The 22211-nt window shown below is 41.6% G+C and overlaps 1 protein-coding gene across 7 annotated transcripts in view; it reads right to left on the reverse strand.

Annotated features, from left to right (window-relative positions):
* The window catches only part of Ptprm (protein tyrosine phosphatase receptor type M), a 705361-nt gene that overhangs the window by 254982 nt on the left and 428168 nt on the right, over nucleotides 1-22211 (reverse strand). For all 7 annotated transcript variants that reach the window (XM_031368638.1, XM_031368643.1, XM_031368642.1 and 4 more), the window contains 2 exons: nucleotides 5295-5568; nucleotides 4292-4328 (listed from right to left, as the gene is read on the reverse strand). In XM_031368638.1, coding sequence (XP_031224498.1) covers nucleotides 4292-4328; nucleotides 5295-5568 — 311 coding nt within the window. The remainder of the gene's footprint in view (nucleotides 1-4291; nucleotides 4329-5294; nucleotides 5569-22211) is intronic.

The raw sequence follows: 22211 nt of genomic DNA on the forward strand, positions 1-22211 counted from the left end.
CGTTTGGGGTCTGAGGAATTAGGGACATATGGGGCTATTTAGCTTCTTGTGTTTTAGAGCCTTTCAAAGGTTAAGACATTCCTGGTTTTGTATTAAGAAGACAATTTTAGATCAGGAAGAGAAAATATTTTTCCACAGAAACCTCTGAATGCTGCAGTGCTAAACCCACAGCCTAAGCCTAAACAATGGTGGATTAGCACAGGCAAGTGTCCGACTCTGTCTTTTGTTTGCTCCTGAATTGAATGTGAGTAATTAAAAAGGAATCTTAATTAGCTTTACATCTCAACAGACATTCTTCTGGATTCTTTATCAGCACACTTCCATTCTGTAGTGTGATGGCCTAGAAAGGAGGGTGTTTCTTTGAACAAAAGAACGAAAAGAAAAACAGTGTCAGAGAAACTTCTTCAACAGCCTAGCGATTTAAAAAAAATAAATAAATAAAAAAGAAAACATTCACATTTCTGAATACAGTTAGAAATTGTGTCAGAACAATAGAAATCCTTCAGTTTCCTCAAGGTCTCCTAGCAGAGCACATTCACATTCAGTGTGAATTCAAGTCAAATAAAACACCAAACTTACAAATAGCAAGGCACTTCCCCCATAGAATATTCACCTTAAAAACTGAATCTCAGAATGATAATTTGTTTTTCTTATGGTTAAGGGTGACAGTCTGACTTGCCTGGTTGTTTAGGAAAAGAATTTAGCATGCAGATTTGGCTTTTCTTCCTAGCTGCCCTGTTGGTAGGAAGCACAATGAAGGAAAGGACAGAGCCAACATCTGTGACCTTCCTGTGCACCAGAGCCCAACTCATAAGAAATCCCCAACGTCTTAACAACTCAGAATCTTCACAAGTCGGTACACCTGTGTGTCTAGACTTCAAAGATTACGGATTCCTCTACATGAGCATACACAGGCAGCATGTGAGTCTTAAGGAAATAGAGAACAGTGCAGCCCCAGTGGCCATATCATCAAGGACAGTTGCCATTCTTGTACAGAAAATATTCTCTTATGGAAGATTAATATATGCAGCTTAAGCTGGGTATTGTATTAATTAGAATGGATATGCCTCATTTAACCCAGAAGAAAAAATTACAGAATTTGATTCTTAGTTCTATTTTGTCAGCTTAGAATTGCTCATCCATAACGCCTTCTAAAATCACATGGAAAGGTTTCTATCCTAACAGTTATTTTTCTTACAAATGAGCTGTAAGTACATAAAAGTTAAAGAAAATACATACACTATAATTATCCAGATGTGAACCAAATAAGATTCAAAAGAACGGAACTAATAAAATTTTGAATGTGAGTTGTAAAAGTATAATAAACATGTGGAGAATTAAAAACATCTATCATCCCATGGTCCAGACTGGAATTGGCTGGTTCTATGCACATTTCAAGCAGATCCAGTTCTGCAGAGCTTTCTTCTAATCAGGAGAGGAGAGTATGTAATGTGTTTATCTATAGGCAACAGTCAAACTAAGGGTCTTACCAATGCGACTCTTCCGTAGATCCACAAATTAAAGGAAGAGGCATAAAAACATGGGCAACCTGTCTCAACAGGGATGGTTGTTGTAACAGCACCTTAGCTTTTGTTTCCCTGTGTCTGATTTTCATAAGTCTTTATATTCTAGATGATGAATGTCAAAATATATCTTTGGAATATGATTAAAATAATCACAACATTAAATTTATAAATAGTGTGAAATCTTGCCTTAAAAGACACCCTCTTACTTGAAATTACAAACTAGCTCTTTGTGAAAACAAATCCACCTCCAGGCCTCCACTGTAGAGACACTTGTCAGCTGTGGTTTCCAGGAGCAGTGAAGTCTCCGTGCACTCACTAGCTCGCCAAGGAAAGTGGCATGTACTGGAAGCTCAGGCAAGCCACCATGCTGTCAGCAATGTGTGGCAAGCACGCTTGAGGTCTCAATTTCAGACGTCTTTATCCAGTGACTCATTTCTCTGTTTTGGCCTAATAGTTTAGATGAAATCCTGAGCTACAGATGAAGGGAAATTTTAATGTAAAGAAAGGAACTTGTCCTCCTAGGGAAAGAGCTGACTCATCACTTTGTGTCGCTGAAGCCCTGCATAAAACCACACCATGTGTCTGGAGGGAGACTGTCTCCTGAGGTGTCTACTGAACTGTGTGCTTTTAGGAGACGAAAGTGATGCTGTCAGGCAGGGAATATTAATCTGTGTGTCCCCTCCCCAACCAAGATGCTATTTGGATAGAGTTTGTTGCTGTGTAAATGTTTGCAAATGACTCAGAAAATATGAGTGGAGAACACTTAGCCAATCAGGTCATCTGATTGCCTAATCACCCTTTGGTGAATTGAAAAACAAATTACAATATTGATGAAATCTGGCTGATGGGAGAAAATGGTCCAAATCACCATCTAATTCAATCTATTGTGAAAACAGAGAACTTGTCAGGCTTCCATATTTACTAGGATGTGGTTATACAATTGTTTAATGGTGTAGATGAACCGGGTGACAGGAATTTCAATGCGTTCACATGAGATGGGGCAGTGACTCAGTTCTGATAAGGAGATGGTCAGATGATTACATTCTTTGGGTATCATCCATCAGACTTCTGCTGGGTGGAAACCAGCAGTGGCAGGGGGAGGAGGGTCTAGGTCAGTTGACCTCCAGGCCTGCAACAGTCCTCACCTTAAATATGAGAGAAGTGGTTGTCCCTGTCTCCTGCTTGAGACAATGGTAATGAAATGGATGGGCAGGGGGAACGTTCAAAAGGACTTGTGAGATGTGCAGCCGTGATGATACGCATAAGGCATTACAGAGTCACACCTGCAACTGGATTTACTTTCTCAGACCACAAGGCTAAGTGGAATGTCTTAGTGCAGTTCTCTAGAGGGCTCCTCTTGAGCAGGCGCTAAGCACCTGAGAGTGTGGTGGGTATTAATTCAGGAGCTCTGTAACACTGTAATGTTATTAGCTGATGCTATCATGATATGATAGTAATAACTGTTAGTTGATAGCATATGGCAGTGGATGGGATATACTGATAACCATAATTTCATTTACTACTGATCTACTATGAATAGTGTCACTTAATCAGGAAAGACATTAGAAAAAAAAAGTCTCTAAAACATTCTGCTAAGCAGATTCATGGGCGTAGAAACCACAAGCCCCTGGGGATAAGCAACGACCAAGAGGATGAGCAGTTCGCCTAAAGCTTGTGGAATAACAGCAGCCAGGGAGCGTTTGTAGTTGAAGAGGACGTGGGTGTTCATAAATAAGAACGTATGAGAAGCTGGAAAACACTTCGCATCCCAGCGTGTCAGAACTGTCTCCCAGAGGTTGGACAGCATCAGTACCAACATACTTTTAGCCAAGGAACTTGTCCTCTGTGGCCTGATTAAATCTCAAGTCGCAGGTCCCATGGCAAATTCTTCCCTTCCTGTCTACTGAAGTCATGAGACCTCTTTATCAGCTCCCTGGCCACTCTGATGGTCTCGGCCTCACCTGTGTATAACGCATATGCCTCTGAGCTCTTTCCCAGACAGTCCAGTGTTGGATGGTTGAAACATGAGACTGCCGAGCCACCCCTACACGAGTTCCAGGACACATACATCTGTGCCTTCTTCTGAAGGCTCAGTATGAGGCGTGTGTGGTGGTGAGTCTCCCCGGTCATAGTCACTACTCATACTTGAACCAGGCCAGGAAACATAAGACTCTCTGTAACATCCTGAGCTCCCGGGTTCATCGGCAAAAGCAGCCCAGGCTTTCCAACGCCATTATAGCTAGATCAGTAAAAAGTTGCTGGCAGGCAAGGAGCAGTGGCCTGTACCTGTAGCCCCAGCTACTTGGGAGGGTCTCTCGAGCCTAGCTGTTTGGATCTAGCCTGAGCATCATGGTGATGCTTTATCTCAAGAAATGGGAGTGGGGTGGGGTGGGGAGGGTGATATTTTACTCCTTTATATATGAAGATTCACTGCATATAGATCTACCAGTCATATGCATAATATATGACTGACATCACAGAATACTAATATTCTTAAAACAACTTTTATAGAGATAGCCATGGAAAACTGCCTGGGTTATAGCAATGTGACTTCTTATTTTATAAGGTATCTACATGAAGCAGCATCAGCTATCCTAAGACCCTAATGGCTACATACATGCATGAATGTGCATATTTGATATATGCCCATGCTCTTATTTAGTGAAGTTCTTAATATAGTTTCAGATGTTTAAAAACACAGTATAAAATCAACCTCAGGCACACAAACACACAAGCAGGTAGACTACCCCAAAGTCTCAACCTACCTTTTGTGGCTACTCGGACACAGTCAATCTTGGTCTCCTGTATCAAATGAAGTAGGAGAAATTACTATCCAGACTGCATTTGAATCAAGGAAAATATAGTTCTAATCAATGAAGCCTAAACAAGAAAGGATCTTAAGGCTTTAAGTGTGGCTTTTTCTCAGTAGGAATGCTCAGGTATGCTTTCCTGCTACCAGGAGTGGGGTACCAGGCATTTCTGGGCCATGAAGAGAGACATAGTACTTTAATCTATCTGGTGGCCCTTGACTCTATCTATCTCCAGCCCTGCCCTTGCTTCCTGTGTGACCACCATTGGTGAAGAACTGCGCCCCACACTTCCTGTCTCACACTGGCGAAGATCAGGTAGATGTGACACCTGGACCTGAGCCATGAAGCAGAGAACAGGGCAGGATCTAGCAAGAATTTTCTTCCCTGTCGGGTTTGCTGTCTTCTCAGTGCCCTAGATTGGTCTGAACAGGAAAACTGGCAATTTCAGGATTGACTCAACAATCTCTTTTTCCTTTGCTTCCTCTTCATCTTTCTAAAGCCCCTTTCTCTTAGGGAAAAACAAGACACCTAATTTAGTCAGCTACAGGATGCAAGAAATCTTGGAGCTGAGGCAATGGCAGAGAATTATACTTCAAAGACAGATGTTGTGGATCTCACAAAATTTTAAATGAGCTGAATGTATGCATTGTAGCTAAACTATTTTCGTTCAAAACAGTCGGCTAAGCAGAATGACTAGCCAACTTTCAGTAATAAGAAAACTGGAAAATAATAACTATCACATTGACAGTATGCTTTCCTAAAGCACAAACAAACCCCACATATATTAATTTCTTTCCATAAGTTTCTTTTGATAAAATGATCTTTAGAAATATAAGAAACTGTTTCTAATGGAAAACACAAAAGTGTGGCTGGATTTTGTTTTGATTTTTGTCTCCTTTTAAGCATGTTTCCAGGAATAATACCAAGAACCTAATACACAGCCAGCATCCAGACTTACCCCATTGGCTCTACTAGCAGCTTGGTAATAAATTCTGTAGCTTTTATGGGGGAGAAGGGGGGTGTTCCAGTAGCCATTGTATGTCTTATTGTCACCAATGGTAAATGGTTGTGCAGCTTGGAGGCTGTTTGCAGGAAACTCTGCAGCAAAGTAGTACTGTGAGTTCAGGATGGAAGCATTTTGGAAGTGAATTGGCACAGGGTAACACTTCAAGATCTCTGTTGTCTTCTTAGTTCTCCGAGGACGCTCTTCCTCAACAACAATTTGATAGACACTAGATAAAGCAAAGAGAAGTATTCATGATATTTCATGGTCACTGAATGGGTACACTCTGCCTTCAGTTGCCAGAAATTTGAACACATCAGGGACAAAGAACAGTAGACCTAGTACCTGGACACAGTGGCCCTTGCTCAATGCTTTTCTTCAGCCATTTTCCATGGGGAATAACATAATGAATGAATTAATGTGTGTGGGTATGTGTGTATGTGTGGACACCTGTGCATATGTGTGTGTGCGTTTGGGGGTGTTTGTGTGCATGCGTGTGTGTGTGTGTGTGTGTGTGTGTATGCTTCCAGATATCAACCTTGGCTGTCACTTCTCATGAGTTTGTCCTAAATTAATTCAGATTAACCAATAAATAAAATTACATTAACTGTGGGTATGTAAAGAAAGAAGTAACATATTATTCTCTTGAAGTATAGCTGTATAAAATGCCTGGTAAGTTTTAACAAGTTATAAAACACAATGTACAGTGATTAATATTGGTAAAGATCTTCCTTCCTGTCTGTTCCTATGTCCTCTTACTCTTGACCAACAATGGAGAGAGATATCATAAGAAAAGGAAGGGAAGGGATTAGAATGTCCAAAGCTGGAGTTATGGATTTACAGTGGTTTCCAGGAGAAATCACAAGCAATGCCATCCGAATTGCACACAGAGAGCATATGATGCCCTCTGAATCTCATGTAGAGAAATCACAAGCAATGCCATCAGAATCACATGCAGAGAGCATATGATGCCCTCTGAATCTAATGTAGAGAAATCACAAGCAACGCCATCTGAATCACATGCAGAGAGCATATGATGCCCTCTGAATCTCATGTAGAGAGCAGCTGGAACAAAAGTCTCTGATTCCTTATGATTCCCCTTGACAAGCTTCCAAATATTAAAGTAACTTTAGGAGAACGAGAAGACTTGAAATGATGGATTTTTGAGAAAATTAATGTCTTGATATTCTCTAAATAATGAACATAAGAAGCAGTTTTATAGGGACAAAAAAGTTTTTTTATTTCCTCTTGAAAAAAAATTGAAGTGAGAAAGGGGAGAAAGAGAGAAAGAGAGAGATGGAGACAGAGAGAGACAGAGACAGAGAGACAGAGAGAAAAACAGAGAAATTTTCACAAACCAAATCAAGATTAGATTTAAAACCCTTTTAGGCAAAGATGCATCTTCCCTTGTGGTATTAGAAAGGCATGGTAATTCCTTAGGATAATGAGGTAATCCAGGAAGTTCTCAGAACAGCAGACAGTGAATGTTGACGGGGAGGGTGCCTGTCACCCCACTTTCTTGGGGGAAGCCTCTGCTGGCCTTACCTGCCGGGCCTCCGAATCTGTAGTCAATCAATCTGCCTACCTTCGGAACACAACTACTTAACACAGTCTGCTACAGTCATAAACCACACAGTCATCAACCCACTAATCTGTCTAACTAAAAGCCAATTCTTTTAGAGCATCAGAGTGGCTGATGTGGATGCTGGTAGTCCAGCTTTGTAGTTGGACAATGAAATAAATTGTTACCAGTGACATAAAACAGATAAAAGGCGAAGGGGCTGGAGTCAACTCTTCCTCACATGAAAGACTTCCAATTATGTCTTGTTAGGTACAAGACACTACCAAATCTGGTAGGTTACCTGAATGACAGAAGCAATATTAAAGGAAGTGTTTATAAAGCCTCATGGTGGGCCAGGACACAGAGTGGAAGGCTGGAAGGCCAATCTGCATCTCTCTCTTTATCCTTGCCTTCTTCCATCTATAAACACTTGTACATACTGACTTAGAAATGTATGTGAATACTGACACATTGAGAAGTTAGTGACACAAGGGAATGCAGCGGAGGAGATACAGTATATATGTCTACCATCTGTTTCACTTGGGTAGTCAGCCACCAGGTCACAGAAATCTTGAATCTGGTGCTGAAAGAACACATATGGGTGATCAGCCAACAGACAATGCCATGGGGCGCATTGTGAGACACTTCAAAGGCCACATGGCTAAGTCTTCAGAGTATGTGGTCCTGATATACTCCTGGAAGGAGTTGTCCTACCCACTCTGAGCAGACACAACACTCCAGCACAACACAACTATTTATAGCTTCTAAATCTTTCAGTGGTCTGATCCATATTAAAAGGAGTGGGCAGATAGCTTAGCTACAGTTTGCTTTCAGTGGCTTAGTTCCCTTTATCCAACTGCAATTTGCATACGCTATTAATCTTGATTTTCAAAATGAGAGAGAAGAAAGATGAATGGCCAAATCATATTAACATATTTTTTTATAATATAGTGTTATCATTTGTATTTTCTTAGTAGTTGAATTGGTAAATAGACTTTTATCAGAAGCCTGTGTATATAGAGAAGAACAATCCATGCAGAATCTGGTGGCATTCAGCTTCAGAAGACCACCAACAGACTTGGAACATAGACATCTACTGCAGATAAGTTGGTCAGGAGCAGTACGGCCCATCGAGCAACATAATAGCAAGAGTGAGGGTAAAGGCTACAGTGAAATTCTAAGTGACTCCTGCTCTGCAGCAGCTGGCCAGTGTGGAAGAACTTTTAACCAGGTGTCCTCTCAAGCAAACAGCATTGAGGACATTTGTGCTTCTCCTGAACCAGTTCTGTTGAGAACTGAGGGAGTAAATTGGGCAAGACTTCAATTCTACACCTCCTAGCATCCGAGGGATTGGATTAATTTGAGGGATTCTTATGACTTTCTATGAAAACAGAGGTGGAGGTGGATTTCTACTGTTTCTTGCATATATTTAAATTTTTTATTCAACATACAGCAACTGCTTTCATAAAATGGAGAAACCATAATAGGCTCTTGCTTCTTGAAGGGTCTCTCTGCTCAGCAGAGTGAATTATACCAGTTTGCCTACAGAGTCAGCTTTTCCAGGTTGTTTTTTATTTGACACAATAGCCAAGGTCTCAATTTAGAAGCAACATCTGGAAGCCGCATCCCTAAGACAGAGCAGAACTGGAAAGACCCAGCTGAGGAAAAAGTTGCTGAAATCAGTTCACCTGATGTCTGATCATGACTGGCGGTCTTAGTTTCCCTGTCTTATTAATGTGTGGCAGGCTCAGTGGCCAGGAGCCAGCAGGGTGGCCTCTATAGATAGCTCCCTTCCTGTGGGCTAAGGGATGCATGCTCTCATTGCCCACTCGTCCCTCAGTAGGCACTGATGTGAGCCATCTGCCCAGTGCAGGCTTTTCCTTGCTCTTACAGACACAATCACTATACAAGCTGGCTTCAAGTTTTAGAAACAAACTACCCCAGGGTCTGCATGGAGATCCTTTCTCTTTCATCACATCAAGAGAGTTATCAACGACATTGCTATTTTTGACCTCCTGCCACAAATGACCTCCAAGGACGTACTCTCCTGACTTCAATAACCAGGCTGCTGTCTTCTTGTCTCTCTTACAAGGAACACCCAGTTCTAAGAATCATTCATTTGGGGGGGTGTTTGTGCCTCAGTGGGCATATGGAGAGGAGTGGAGAACTTGGGAAGTCTAGTTCTACCATGTGGGATCAAACTCAAGTCATTATGTTTGGCAGTAAGTATAGAGGACGTTTCTCCTCTTGTGTTATCCATAGCACACTTCCCCCCACTTTCATTGTGATGGGGACTTGTTTATCTCAGAATGGCCTCAAACTCTCTATGAAGGTAAATATGAGCTTGAACTTACATATATGTGTTGATATTGATGTGTTCATGTTATATATATGTATGTGTGCATGTGAGTGTGAATCTGTGTGTGTGTGTGTGTGTGTGTGTGTGTGTGTCTGTTAGGGGTTTAAGAGCAATTTTGAGGACTTTATTCTTTACTTCTACCTTCCTATGTAGGACTTGAGGCATCTAACTCAGGTTTCCAGGCTTGCACAGCAAGCACCTTCACCCTTCACCCGCGGAGCTACCTCAGAGGTCCCCTTCACCTGTAGAGCTACCTCAGAGGTCCCCTTCACCCGCGGAGCTACCTCAGAGGTCCCCTTCACCCTCGGAGCTACCTCAGAGGTCCCCTTCACCCTCGGAGCTACCTCAGAGGTCCCCTCTAGATTCTGAATAGCCTACTTGTGAAAAGCAAGCAGGGTGCTTCTGACCTTGCGTGTTTCCAAATTCTAATCCCAAATTCTCCCGATACAATCTGTCTGTCTCTGTCCCTTCCTTAGCCTGGCCTAGGTCTGGCACTTGGAATCTGTTCGCTCTAACATACAGGCCTCTTGGTAGTGATTCTCATCAAACAGGGCCTTCCTCACCTCTTCCCCAGGCTTATGACCGTTGTTTTCACTGGCTCTGACCGAGCTCCTGACCAGAAGTGTGTTTCAGTGAAGATTAGAGTCATTGGCGCCCCTGGATTGTTGTCTTTATGCCTTGTGAGATCCTGGGTATAGATGGCTGCTACTTAGTCCTATTTTGGTCTTAGAAGTGCATATTTTTGAGGGCATAATATAATCTAGAAATGACTCCTAGGTTACACATTATGCATGATTGATAGTTGGGTCATTGAACTTTGATGGCATGGTCTGCTTTACTAGCCTTTGTTACTAATCCTATTTTTATTTATCCCTTGAATACCAAAAAGTTAAAAGAATCAGATATTACCAGAGAAAATGATGAAGAGTGCTCAGATAGGGCTGGCTAAATGCTAAGCTTCTTGGACAACCCACAAGTGACAAGTCCAAGGGACGCAAAGCCAGCATCTGTCTCCTGTGTGATCTGTTACTCATCTTTTCTTCCACCAGTGTCATCCCCTACAGCATCAGTGCCCAGGCCCTGTGGGTGTCACTGTTCCTTCATGAATCCAACAGGTACTGTTTGAGGGTCTCTTATGTGCTGGGCCTGCCCTACTTTAACTCAGACAATCCAATTTATTGTTTTCTAATGAAGCATCCCCTAATGACACTAACATTTGTGTGTGTATGTGTGTGTGTGTGTGTGTGTGTGTGTGTGTGTGTGATGAACACCTACATTAACATAAATGGGAAATAATTTTTTTCAGTTAACAATTTAATGGAGGCTAGATGAACATTTGATAATTAAACAGCCATTTAATGGGCTTCCCTTTTAACCAGCTGGCTAACTTACATCAAACACTCTACTCCAGATACATCATATGTTAAATGGCTACCATCTACTCATCTCTAAAAATATTAAAGAAAGAATTAAGTTGACTGGAGCAATTTCAAACCCCAGATGCTTTTTCATCCTTGGTCCACGAGACACATTAGATTTTTAAGCAGCCAGCCCTCAAACCTATTTGCTGTTTAATAATTTAAGCACTTATAGGTCAAACAGCTCTTTTCTATTCCCCTTTATCAAAGCCCATGTGCTAATGAAAAACAGCTAAATCCTCACAGCCGCCAAGCTGCCATACACTGCTGTCCCCTGATGGAAATTAAGATGTCATTAGTCCTCAGGTCAATGGTACCTTGACCATGCTGGTGTATTTTCTATTTGTAAGAATAACATTGAGTTACTTATGAATTTCATAAAATTTTCCCATCCATATTCAGAATCTTGGATCTAGCTTTTGAAATTCTCACTGTTCAAATGGTTTTTCTCAAAAAAGATTAAAGACAGCAAATTCTCAAGGCTGGCAAGCTGATCAGAAGTTTCTGGGCTCAGCGAGCTGAATTAAAATTCTATTATCCTTTTAATGTATTACTCAGTTCCCTTTGTTTATTAAAGTCGTACTGTTCCTAGCCCTCTGCCACCACTGTTGTGGGATGCAAAAGAATGAAAAAAATTCTCTGACAGTATTTGCAATATTAAAGCGTAACCTGCAGTGATGACAAATCTGCCAAAGATGTGACATCATTGCATCAGAACTTACCAATGGAGTGAGACTTAGTGTAAAACTTAATTTATGCTGGGCATTTCTATAACAAAACTCTGAAGCCTTTACAAGGAGAAGACATCTGCATTCATATAGAATATCACATGAAACATGACCCAGAAAAGAACATCTGAACATCTTTCCTGTGCTTCCTTAAGCTGGAGAGCTCAGATGCTGTGTGGTATTCGCAGCTGGCTCCCAACTCTGAGGCCTTCCACAGGAAACTTCCTGTAGACTTGAACTTGATGGCACAATTTTGCCCCAGTTCATTCCAAGGTTAAACACTTGTCTATTTTTTCTTATCATTTATTCAATTTCTCATCATCATGAAATATTGGGAGGTGATTGGACTGGTCAACAGGAGGAGGGGTGGAGAGGATGACAGAGAGATGTCACAAGCCTTTGACTGTGGCCTTGGATAATGCCTTAAAAAAGACAGTTCTGATTATTTCAAAGGCTCATAGATTTCGTCTTTGGGCTGTATAATAGTGATTTTGCCTTCATTTGCATTTTGAGGCACAAATCTCATATTCTATATTTATACAGAGGAGAGAAGGACTGGAGAGAAGGCACAGTGGGTAAAAACTCTGGTACTTTGCTGGGGACCCATTCAGTTCTCAGTACCCAAAAGGGCTGGCTTACAAGGCTTATAACTTCTAATTCCAGTGTTACACCCAACACCCCTTTCTGAATTCTGTGGGTAAACACACACACACACACACACACACACACTTGCACACATTCATACACTTACACATAAAAATAAAACTTTTTAAAATGGCCAGATTGTTATTATCTTTTTGAAGTCTAATTTCTCATTATCTACAAAACAAGCACACAATGTATAATAAATAACTACATGCATAATCCAGGTTGATTGCTTTGCAACTTCAAAAAAAGTCTTATTTATCCTGTTCTTTGTTTAGATATAACTTTCTCCTAAATTTGCCAGTGAATGAAAAGATGTGGCATACCTCCACTTGCACACTGTGCCCATGCCACAGCTCTACCTGCCTCCTGGGAGAGCTACATACCAACCTGAGACACCCAGGCCAGCCAAGTGTAAGAACATAATCATCAGAAATCAGTGCAATGTGGCACCATTAGAACCCAGCTCTCTTACCACCGCAAGCCTGGATATCCTAAAATACCTGTAGAGCAAGATGGTGAGCCTAAATTTCATCTCATAAAGATGATAGAGGCCTTTAAAGAGAATATAAACAATCCCCTTAAAGAAATATAGTAAAACACAGTCCAACAGGTAGAAGTCCTTAAAGAGGAAAGAAAATCCCTTAAAGAAATGCAGAAAGATACAATCAAACAGTGAAGGAAATGAATAAAATTGTTCAAGACCTGAAAACAGAAATAGAAGCAATGAAGGAATCATGAATGGAAGCACCCTGGAGTTGGAAAATCTAGGAAAGAGAACAGGGATTAGTAATGCAAATATCCTCACTCAGGATGATATTCTCCAGATCCATCCATTTCCATAAGAATTTCATAAATTTATTGTTTTTAATAGCTGAGTAGTACTCCATTGTGTAGATGTACCACAATTTCTGTATCCATTCCTCTGTTGAGGGACATCTGGGTTGTTTCCAGGTTCTGGCTATTATAAATAAGGCTGCTATGAACATGGTGGAGCATGTGTCCTTATTACATGTTGGAGCATCTTCTGGGTATATGCCCAGGAGTGAGGTAACCCAATCATAAAAGAACATACATGGTATGCACTCTCTGATAAGTGATTATTAGCCCAGAAGTTCAGAATACATGAAGAAAAACCCACAAACCACAAGAACCTCAAGAAAAAGGAAGACCAAAATATGGACATTTCATTCCTTCTTAAAAGGGGGAACCAAATACCCACGGAAAGAGTTGCAGAGACTAACTATGGAGCAGAGACTGAAGGAAGGGCAAGCCAGCCTGATATAACTGTCTCCTGAGAGGCTCTGACAGTACCCGACTAATACAGAAGTAGAGGCTCACAGCCACCCATTGAACTGAGTACAGGGTACCCAATGAAGGAGTTAGATAAAGGACCAAAGGAACTGAAGGGTTTGCAGCCCCTTAGGATGAACAACAATATGAACTAACTAGTACCCTCAGAGCTCCCAGGGACTAAACCACCAACCAAGGAGTACACATGATGGGACTGATTGCTCTGGCAGCATGTGTATAGTAGAGGATTGCAAAGTTGGTTATCAATGGGAAGAGAGGCCCTTGGCCCTGTGAAGGTTCTGTGCCCCAGTGTAAGGGAATGCCAGGGCCAGAAAGTGGGAGAGGGTAGGGTGGCAAGCAGGGGGAAGGGAGAAGCAACAGGGGTTTGTTCTTGTTTTTTTTTTCCTGAGGGGAAACTGAGAAAGGAGAAATCATATGACATGTAAATAAAGAAAATATCTAATAAAAAAAGAGTAATGCAAACATCACCAACAAAATACAAGAGATGAAGAGGCGTTGAAGATACCATAGTATAAATTGATAAATCAGTCAAAGAAAATGTAAAATCTAAAAAGTTCATGACACAAAACATGCAGGAAATTTGGGACATTATGAAAAGACCAACTTAAGAATAATAGGGCTAGAAGAAGGTGAATATCCTCAGCTCAAAGGGACAGAAAATATCTTCAACAAAATCATAGAAGAAAACTTCCTTAACCTAAAAAAAGAGATGGCTTTAAACATACACAAACACCAAATAGATTGGAACAGAAAAGAACATCTTCCTGCCACATAATAAACAAAACACTAAATGTAGAGAACAAAGAAAGAATATTAAAGAAAGCTGCAAGGGGGAAAGGCCAAGAAACACATAAAAGGCAGACCTATCAGAATTCCAACTGACTTCTTAACAGAGACTCTGAAAGCCAGAAGATCCTGGAAAGATGTCTTGCAGACCCTAAAAAAGAACACAGATGCCAGCTCAGACTACTATAAACAGCAAAATTCTCAATCACCGATAGATGGAGAAACCAAGATATTCCATGACAAAAACCAAGATAAACAATATCTATCTCCAACACAAGGAAGGTAACTACTCCCAAAAAACACAAGAAAGTACTCATCTCACAGAAAGGAAGAAAGAAAGAAAGAAGGAAAGGAAGGAAGGAAGGAAGGAAGGAAGAAAGGAAGAAAGGAAGAGAGAAAGAGAAAAAGAGAGAAAGAGAGAAAGAAAGAGAACACACACACATACAACATCAAAATAACAGGCAATAACAAACACTGGTTGTTAACATCTCTCAACGTCAGTGGACTCAATTCTCTGATAAAAAGACACAGGCTAACAGACTAGATATATAAACAGTATCCATCATTCTACTGCATACAAGAAACATACCTCAGCAACAAAATAGACACTACCTCAGAGTAAAGGGCTGGAAAAAGATTTTTCCAAGCAAACTAATTCAAGAAACAAGCTCAAGTAGCCAATCTAATATTTAATAAAATGGATTTTCAACCAAAAGTAATCAAAAGAGATGAAGAAGGACATTGCATACGCATCAAAGGAAAAATCTACCAGGACGACTTAAGGAATGGCCAACCAATAACCAGCCCAAATTGAGAACCATTCCATGGACAAGCACCAATCTCTGACACTATTAATGATACTCTGTTATGCTTGTAGGCAGGAGTCTAGCATAACTGTCCTCTGAGAGGCTCCACCCAGCAGCTGACTCAAACAGATGTAGATACCCACAGCCCAACATAAGAAGGAGGCTAGGGACTTGGGAAGCATTGAGGGCCCCAAAGGGGATAAGAACTCCATAGGAAGACCAACAGAGTCAACTAAGTTGGACTCCTGGGTGATCTCAGAGACTGAGCCACCAATCAAAGAGGAGACACAGGCTGGACTGAGGCCTCAGCCACATAAGTAGTAGAAGCACATCTCATTCTCTGTACGGGTCCCTCAACAACTGGAGAGGGAGCCCTCCCTATAGCTGTAGCCTGACAGTGATATCCATTCCCGTGTCTGGACTCAGTGGGGGAAAATGTGCCTAATCCTGTAGAGATCTGATGGGAGAGGGTAGGGGAACAACCAGGAGGGGGCCCGCCCTCTCAGAGGAGTAGGGGAGGGGAAGGCAGAGGGACTCTCAGAGGAGGGACTAGAAGGGGGAAGGCAGAGGGACTCTCAGAGGAGGGACTGGGAGGGGGAAGGCAGAGGGACTCTCAGAGGAGGGACTAGGAGGGGGAAGGCAGAGGGACTCTCAGAGGAGGGACTGGGAGGGGGAGAGGCCAGTGTTTGGAATGAAAATAAATAAATAAATAAATAAATAAATAAATAAATAAATAAATAAAACAAAAGATGTGAAAATACTCCCAACAACCTGGTAAGATGCAATGATGTATGTTAAAAGTATTTCACCAGTTTAAACTGAGGACTTGGGATCAGAAGTGAACTTGCTGTAACTATTGACAGCACTCCTTGGTTCTTGCAGTAGACTCGGCTGTGAGAGCTGCTGATCTAACATCAAGTTGATCCTAGAATATGGACGAGACTGGACCAGTAACACAGGCAGTAAGGCTGGTACAATCTCTGTCAGCATCACTCATTTCTCTTTGTCCTGCTGCGATCTTAAGGCTGGCCTTAGATTGCTGCATGAGGTTGGCAGGCCACCATATGCGTATTTTATGATCTCTCAGTCTCTCTGGCACTAGCCACCAGTCTCTGTGTGTGAGTGTGTATACTCATAGAAGCTTGCAGTCCAAACACCCTGCTGTTCTGCAGGTTTGTGATAAGATCTGCTGTAATAAAATATTAATTACAGCTAAAAGGTTGGGGGAAAACTATGAACTCAATTATAGACACATATTGCGAACAAAGGGCAGGGTGAAAAAAATCCTTTAGTTATGAAGGTTTCAGATAAAGATAATAATAGTGAAGGAAAAAAAGCCACCATCACATTAGACTCAGGCTGTGCAGCTCCGTAAAAGGCCACCTGTCATTAATCTGCACAGCGGGCACACCACAGTCAGAGTACATGAGCCCTAGATGGCACATCTTTTGCAGTGACTTCTGGTGCTTTCAACAACAGAGACATCTTTCTTTGCATCTCCTACTTTAGCTAAGCTTATCTTAATTCAATCATTATGGGTTTATAACAAGATGTGATTATAAAAACTACAATTCAAGGACAGTTGCCATGGTGAAAATGCACTTTCCTAACCAACCCCATGTACAGGGACAGAGACAATACTGTGGACGATGAACCAAGTGAAGTTGAGAGTATCCTTAATCTAAAAGAATTTTTTTTTTTAAAAAAGGTATAAATTTTGGAATATCCTGGATTTCATGAGTGTTCAACCAGTAGTCTAAATGCATAGCTTTAAATGTGCTCAAAGTTGAAGTTCAAAGCCTTCCTGGTCCCAAATGTTTAAAGGAAGGATAGTCACCTAGCACCCTCATTGCTATATTTTTATATCATATTCAATTTAGATTTTTTTAAAAGCTTTACTGTTTCAGGCCAGATGAGCTGAACTCTAGATGTGACCACCAAGGGAAGAGATACACCCAAGAGGGTGTCCCCGGAAAAAGACTGAGGACACAAACCACAGGAAACTGATTCCAGCTCTGCCGACACATCATCAGCTGCCTGTGGAGAACCTTTCAAGCATGTACATTTCATTATTCCCAGCACAAAACTGGACAAACTATGATGCTAACACATTAGATAGAAATTCACATTTCTGCCATCTTTTCTTTGCACAGTATGCACCGTGCATTTGGTTTTAGGACAGGCACTGGGCAAGACTACAAAGAGAAGTTAAGCACAGCTTGTCTATCTGCCCCTGGGAAGGCCAGTAGGAAGGGGTCCAAACGGTCAAACCTGGGAAGAACTATCACACGAGAATCTGAAAAGCTTTTGCCCAAGGTACAAAGTCACTGCTACATCAAATTATCTTGTAGCATCTAGTACATTGAGGTTATGTCACAGGACCTAGTGTCTAATCCTTGTACCTGTTGATAATACTCGTTTTCTCATTGTCTCCAAAATTCTGATAAAAATGAAGTTAACAAGACAAAAATGGATACAGCAGTATACAGCCATTGTTTTAGCTATTCAAGAGACTGAGTTGGGAAGTTCTCTTAACACAGGATTTACAAGACAGCATGGGAAACACAGTGAGACCCTGATTCAACAGATGAACAAGCCAGCCAGCCAGCCAGCCAGCCAAAACAGCAGGAAGCACAGAATCAAAAGCCTTTGGAGAACAAACTTCTCCCTCACACCAGTCACTGGGCAGAAGCCTTTGTCAGGTCAGCAGATAGAAAGAGATGGCTGGGCCCAACTCTGTTTACTCTGAGAACCTACACTCACCTAGGGGTAGCCCTCAAAGTGACTATGGTTTCCCTACTCAGTTCCCATGGTGCCAGTGTAGACAGAACTATGCTGTAGGGCATGAAACCCAGATAAGAGCCACTCGGGCTGCCTGAGGTGAAGGACAGGCAGAGATGGCTTTGGAAAGGGTCTGCCATCACACCCAGGCTCTGGGCTGGCTTCTTCTCTCTGAAGCCTTACAGGTGAACTGGGAACTACTCCTGTCTGCATAATTCCTCCTAAGGTCTATAATTACTCATAACTTAGCACATGGTTGGCATCCTCGGATTATAAAGGCCAGCACAAAACAGTATGTGTCCTGGTGACTTGAGGTAAGAGGGGGGCTCTAGCAAAGAGACATGAGCTTGGGTCTAATGCACAGACACCCCCTCCCATGTGGAAGATTATGTTCTAGAAAAAAAATTTTTGAAAAGGGAAATGTTTATGGCTTATTTTTATACATAAAGGCATGATTAAATAAGAGTTGGAGGCAAAGGTAATTTGTTTTATTGTATAAATGCTGTTAACACATTTTCATTATTATTGTTAGTGTTAATTATATTATTATTATTATTATTATTATTATTATTATCTCTTGTCTGCCATTTTTAAAGTTTCTTGTGAAGGATTCTCTTTTTTATTAGATATTTTCCTTATTTACATGTCATATGATTTCTCCTTTCCCAGTTTCCCCTCCAAAACCACCCCCCAAAAACAACAACAAGAACAAACCCCTGTTCCCTCCCCCCTCCCCCTGCTCGCCACCCCACCCTCTCTTGCTTACTGGCCCTGGTATTCCCCTACAGTGGGGCACAGAACCTCTCATGAAGGATTCTTAAAGAACAAACTATTTCCAAAGAGAATTTTCAAAAGTATGTCTGACACTGACATCCAAAAACAATATTAATAAAAATAAGCTTTGATCTCTGGCAGCAAAAGCATCCATAGTGTCACGTTTAATACCAGAAAACTCCCTAACATTCATGGAGGGAGGTGATGGGCAGTGAAGGGCTCATCAGTTTCTGGCCGTACACTGAGAAGATTGGCTCTAGTGAATGATGATCAGACAAGATACCCCCTCCCCCCTCTCCCCCCCACCATCTGAAAAGAGAGGTTTTCAAGAGAATGGCCTTTTGGTCCTCCTGAGAACATGTACCCTGAGGAGCAAAGGAGACATTCAGACTGAAGGTAGACTCCTTTCATGAACGGACTCTGCTAAGACAGAGCCTTCCCAAGGGTGCTGAAACTACAACTCAGCCTGAACTTAGTTCACGGCAGTGACGTGAATACACACATCTTCCAAGCCAAGGGTAACTGACTTCCGGTACACTCCATGTATCTCAGAAACAGAGTGGGTACTCAGGGGAGTGTGGCCGCAGGTGAGTGTGACTGGAGACCCGGCAAGGAAACACGATCAGAGATGCTGTCTGCATTAGTCGATCGCAACAACTAAAACATGGTTTCAGATTGCTATTTCACGGCTCCTCATAGCTAGGATTTAACTCAAGGATGTAGGATGTGGGAAATAAACGTCAATATAATTAGAAGGGGGTATCCCAACGGGGTGGGATTCACAAGTTCCTGTCTTTAAGAAGCTGGCATCGTGGTAAAGAGTGAGAACATAAGTCCATGAGTTGCAGCAGCCAGCCTGTGGGCTCTTCCTGGGCACATCTCATCGCGGAGCTGACTGCCCTGCAGGGGTGAAGCAGAGTTTCCTTGACTCTGGGAATTTATTTAATACAGCAGTAGATGGTCGCCACGGCTAGGTGCTGACTGGGGAGTGACAGGAAAGGCAACCACCCTTTCTCAAGAGCTGTTATGCAGTAGTGGAGTCAGGAGATGGCGTCAGGAGAATTTGGTACTTATGAGATCAAACCCCAGTAACTTATTTATGCATGAAGAGCCCCATGCCATCAGATATTAAGGTGCGCCATAGAAATGAGAACTACAGAAACTGTATTTGTACGTTGGTTGATGGACAGCAATGTTTTGCCAGATGTTCAATTTTTATGTAAGATTCTATTTCATGATTCTCAGTTTGAATAAAAAGAGACAGAAAGGAAGCTTGAGGGCTATGGCCCAGTTTTATGAATGGAAACAAGTGACCTGCTAGGGTTGTCTTGAGGAAAGACTGCAGGAGCATACACAATCTAGCAGTTAGTACGGATATGTTACCGTTTGAAGTATTTTAAAACACACTAGCTCACTCACTCCTCAGAAAAACACCCTGATGCTGGCACATTCACAGGCATCAACAAGATGGTGATGATAGAATGAAAGGTTCTTTTGCAGTCACAGGGAGAGAGACAAACCTACAGGCTACTCCTCGCTTAAGATTGTTTTTTGAAATACACTGTTCATACCTCACAACCCCTATGTTTTTAACTCTAGTCACCTGTATGCCGATACCATTTCTAACAAAGGAAGAGTCTTCGACTGAGGCTACTGCCTGTCTTTTGCCTTTCACCAGTACTCGCCATGCCATTGTTTCTCTCAGGTGATCCAGGTTCAAAGACACTCCTGTGCAGATTTCCCTATACCAGACACCATTGTCTGATAACTAGCTGGGGACAAGCGGGCAAAGCCAGAGAAAGAACCACACTCTCCATATAGTACCAGCTTCAAACTGGTTTCACGATATATGACATATTTTGTGACCGTAGATGGAATTCTTTCATTGCCTCAACCTCATTTTTCCTTAATATGAAACACATGCATGTACATATATGCACACACGCATTCACAAACATGCACACACACCATGCATGCACACACACATACATACCATGCATGTACACACACACACACACACACACACACAGGCACACACACAGTACAAAGCATTCTTGTTAGCACAAGAAAACTGTAACAGTTTATACATAACCCATCCTTTATTGAGTTGCTTCCTTTCTGACAAATTCTGAGGGTTTTCTCTGTTGGATTGCATCTATCCAGAATGAATGATGGAGAGAAGGCAGAAATGAGACAATTCTAACTGAGCAAAAGAAAATTAAGCCTTTTCCTGTCTTGTTGAGGAAAAAGCCAAATCCATATATAGACATTTAAATTCCATCCTGGTGCTAGTTGACTGGATGGAATAATGGGATTTTTGTTCTTCTTGGCCATCTCTGGATTTAAATAATTTTATGTGACAGAGCTGATGTGTTGGTCAATAAAAAGACAACAATCATTTACGTGGAGAGCTGTGTGCAATTTCGGGAATCTGTCTTAAACAAGCTGGGGTTGATAGTAGAATCAATACGCGACCAGCTCACCCAGTGAGGTACACAAATGGGAGAAAAATGAATTCCAACACTGATGACTACAGATCAAAGAAAAATCAAATCAATGCAAAGAATGGAATTCATATGATGATAGAATTTTTGACCACACAATACTGTTCAAAACCCAGGAAAGCCAACAGATGTTCCTTCCCTTTCTCTCTTTATTCTGGCTTTTGTTTTATCACTTGGAAGGCAATTTGTGTGTGTGTGTGTGTGTGTGTGTGTGTGTGTGTGAGTGAGTTTAATTTCATGTGTGCTCTGCAAATTTCCAGATGTGCTTAGTATTTTAATCTGCAAAATGGCTTTATATTGTAGGTCTGTACGATTTCTCAATCAGGGTTCTTATTTCTCTAAACATCAAACAAAATTGAGAGCTTAACAAACCCTATTCATTTGGAGGAAACCATGGACATTTTTCTCCAGAGCAGTCTTTGTAGATATATGGCTCTTCTGTTTTTCAGTGGGTTATCAGTCCACTGTGCTCCTCTACAGAGTGAGTCTCTTGAAGATTACATTTGCTGTTACGAGAGAATGAAGAATAAAACCTTGACAGGTGAGGCTATGATCCTTTCCTCTCTCAGATGTGTGCAGAGACAATCTGCCCAATTGGGGACAGCATCCTTCCAGGCAACTTGGGTTGCCCTTGATCCTGCTTCTAATGCTGAGGAAGACAGGTGCCACCTTATTAATCTAAGGGCACTCCCGCTACGGCAGAAACTGGAGAGGGTGCAGAGCATAGAGTGACTCTGGCAAGTTCAAAGGGTGGTGAGGTAATGACATGAGGCTTAATCAAAGAAGAATGCTTTTCAATTTGATGATTCTGTGACCACTGTGGATGGGCATGGTGATAAAAACCCAAATTTTCTCACATGGGAGAGAAATGGGTTCTGTGAAGTTAACAGAAGGCCTGTGGGATAATCCAAGCTGTGTGCTGGTCTCTGACAAATATTCAACTGTGTGAGAATGCATGTGTGTGTGTATGTGTGTGTGTGTTCATGTGTTTGTGTCTGTGTGTATGCATGTTTGTTAACAGACATAAAATAGAAAGCATACGTTTATCTAGAATTAACCAGTGAGGTCATAACATCTCCATGTACGTGTGTTTGTGTCTGTGTGTGCGCATGTTTGTTAACAGACATAAAATAGAAAGCTTAAGTTTATCTAGAATTAGCCAGTGAGTTCACCACATCTCCAAAAGCATAACAAAT

Source organism: Mastomys coucha, unplaced genomic scaffold (genome assembly GCF_008632895.1).
Source record: "Mastomys coucha isolate ucsf_1 unplaced genomic scaffold, UCSF_Mcou_1 pScaffold14, whole genome shotgun sequence".
Lineage (NCBI taxonomy): Eukaryota > Metazoa > Chordata > Mammalia > Rodentia > Muridae > Mastomys > Mastomys coucha.